General features: G+C 41.8%; 1 protein-coding gene across 1 annotated transcript; it reads left to right on the forward strand.

The window, feature by feature from the left end:
- The first annotated feature begins 538 nt into the window (after positions 1-538).
- LOC113304132 lies at positions 539-2,379 on the forward strand. Its single transcript, XM_026553196.1, has 2 exons — positions 539-2,260; positions 2,353-2,379. Exons 1-2 carry the CDS (start codon positions 539-541, stop codon positions 2,377-2,379), a joined length of 1,749 nt encoding a protein of 582 aa, XP_026408981.1.
- The last annotated feature ends 495 nt before the right edge of the window (positions 2,380-2,874 follow it).

Consider the following 2,874-nt stretch of genomic DNA (forward strand, 5'->3'; position numbering starts at 1 on the left):
TGTATTCTTGGGAAGTTTCACAGACTTCCATTTACCAAGACATCGTGGAGAGCAAGAAGGCCCCTCGAATTGGTGCACGCTGATATCTGCGGTCCGACAAGAACAACTTCACTCAACAACAGAAGATATTTTCTGTTATTCGTGGACGATTATACCAGGATGATGTGGGTGTACTGATGCAGCATCTTGATACCTTTCCTAATTTTGGTCTTTTTAGATTTCCTTTTTTTCTTTTATAATTCCTTTTCTTAGATGTTTGATTTTTAGGAAAGATAGGTTCATATAAATAAGGGATTGTAAGATAGTTTTATTCATTCAGTTTTAAGAGATAATACACTAGAGTTTTCTCTAAATCCTTGCATTGATTTGATTCTGTCATCAATTCAAGAGCCTTGCATCGAATTTGATTGAACTCTTCGATTCAAGAAGTCAGGTCTCTAGAAATTTAACCTATATTTCTAGATTGAGCTGAATCACCGTTGATACGCTGCGCCAGGTTGGTATCAGAGACAGGCTACGTTCTTTGTCTGTCACTACAATGGTGAGACCTCGTCGAACACCAGTTCGTACTGCAGCAGAAATCAATCGTGACGCCATTACTGAGCTACAAGCCCAGATGGCTTCCATCACAACTGCCCTCCAAACCCTTCGGGTTCAACAACCAGCACCAGCCGTACGCGAGCATGTTGCTCACGTTAACAGTACCAGAGACGATGTTGATGACGAAGAAAACCCGTTTGCAGACGACGTTAATCCCTTTGCTCCTCTACACACCAACCGTACTCTAGCACCAGATAACGTACCAAACGCAGCAGCTCATATTCATTGGGAATCGGGTTTCAAAACCGAGATACCAGAGTTTCATGGAAATTCTTCAGCTGAAGAACTGCTCGATTGGATAGTCACGGTAGAAGAAATCCTAGAATTCAAACGAGTTCCAATGGATCAATGTGTTCCTGTCTTAACAATGCGTTTTCGTGGCAGAGCAGCTGCCTGGTGGACACAATTGAAGACAACTCGTGCACGTATTGGAAAGCCAAAGATTATGTCATGGGATAAACTTTCATCAAAACTTAAGAAAACATTCTTTCCTTACAATTATGACCAGCTAATGTTTCAGCGTCTCCATACCATCCGTCAGGGAAATCGATCTGTGGCTGACTACTCTACTGAATTTTTTTTACTTCTCAATCGAGTTGATATACAAGACTCTGAGCGTCAACTGGTGGCACGGTTTACAGCAGGATTACGACAACAGATCCAACACACAATCAATCTCTTCCATCCATCAACACTGTCAGAAGCACATCAGCAAGCTTTGACTATTGAGGCGCAAACTAAATTATCCTTCTCATCATGGTCTACTGTTCGTTCTTCTCGACCAAATCAGACTCCGACTGCGACAGATGACGCTATATCTGTCAAAGCAGACACACCCATTGTTCCAGCTCTTGACACTCGACAAACTCGACCAAACTCAATTCGTTGCTTTTCTTGTGGAGATTTAGGTCATCGACAGTCTTCCTGCCCCACTAGAAACAAAAGAGGCCTCCTCCTTGACACTGCTGGTAATGACGTTGAAGTAATTTACGATGAGGAAACTACAGAGCCACAGGATGAAGTAGAGGTTCTTAAAGCAGATAGCGGACCAGCATTAATGTTGCGACGTGTGTGTTTAGCTCCGCGTGGAACAGATATCAACCCTCAACGACATAATCTTTTTCACTCAAAGTGTACTATTGGAGGCAAGGTGTGTAACTTCATAATTGATTCTGGTAGTAGTGAAAACGTCATTGCTGAGGAGGTTGTAACCAAACTTCAATTATCAACAGAACTACATCCTAACCCCTACAAGTTGGCATGGTTGGATCGGAATACTGATGTACTCATAACTCGACGAGCATTGATTTCTTTTTCGGTGGGAGATTCGTATAAGGATCAAATTCATTGTGATATTGCTCCAATGGATGCTTGCCATCTACTTTTAGGACGTCCTTGGTTATCTGATCTTCGAGTACAACATGATGGCTATCGTAATACCTACAGTTTTCGTTACAATAATCGCAATTTCACTCTACAACCTTCTTTGCCCGAGAAACAACATACACCATCAGCTCCAGTCCTTTTCTTGCAGCAAAAATCTTTTGAAGAAACACTTCGCGAAGAAAGATATGTTCTAATATTGATCAATTCGGTTGTCAGAAAGTCTTTGCCGTCACCTCCAGAACATTTTCAAAGACTATTGCAAGAGTTTCAGGATGTTTTTCCTAATGAGTTACCACCCGGCCTTCCTCCACTCAGAGATATTCAACACCATATTGATCTAATTCCAGATGCTGTTCTTCCTAATAGAGCTCATTATCGTATGAGTCCGAGTGAGCATGAAGAACTTAGACGACAGGTTGAGGAACTTGTGTTGAAGGGATATTTACGTGAAAGCTTGAGTCCGTGTGCAGTCCCAGCTTTGCTTATACCAAAGAAGGATGGATCTTGGAGGATGTGTGTCGACAGCCGTGCTATAAATAAAATTACAGTACGCTATAGATTTCCCATTCCCCGTCTCGACGATCTATTAGATCAAATTGGAGCTGCAACGATTTTCTCTAAACTGGATCTTCGAAGTGGTTATCATCAGATACGGATCCGCCCAGGAGATGAATGGAAGACGGCTTTTAAAACTCGCGAAGGACTTTTTGAATGGCTTGTCATGCCCTTTGGCTTGTCCAATGCACCAAGCACTTTCATGCGTGTTATGAATCAATCTCTTCGGCCCTTCATAGGTAAGTTTGTAGTTGTTTATTTTGATGATATTCTCATATTTAGTAAGTCCTTCACTGAACATCTTGCACACTTAAGAGAAGTACTTCTTGTTCT

The sequence above is a fragment of the Papaver somniferum genome, chromosome 8, assembly GCF_003573695.1.
Source record: "Papaver somniferum cultivar HN1 chromosome 8, ASM357369v1, whole genome shotgun sequence".
NCBI classification, from domain to species: Eukaryota; Viridiplantae; Streptophyta; class Magnoliopsida; order Ranunculales; family Papaveraceae; genus Papaver; species Papaver somniferum.

Coding starts and splice junctions, on each gene's coding strand:
- LOC113304132 (XM_026553196.1), top strand. CDS start 539: ATGGTGAGACCTCGTCGAACACCAGTTCGTACTGCAGCAGAAATCAAT. Junction 2,261..2,352: donor TATTGCAAGAGTTTCAGGAT/GTTTTTCCTAAT, acceptor TCTTCCTAATAG/AGCTCATTATCGTATGAGTC.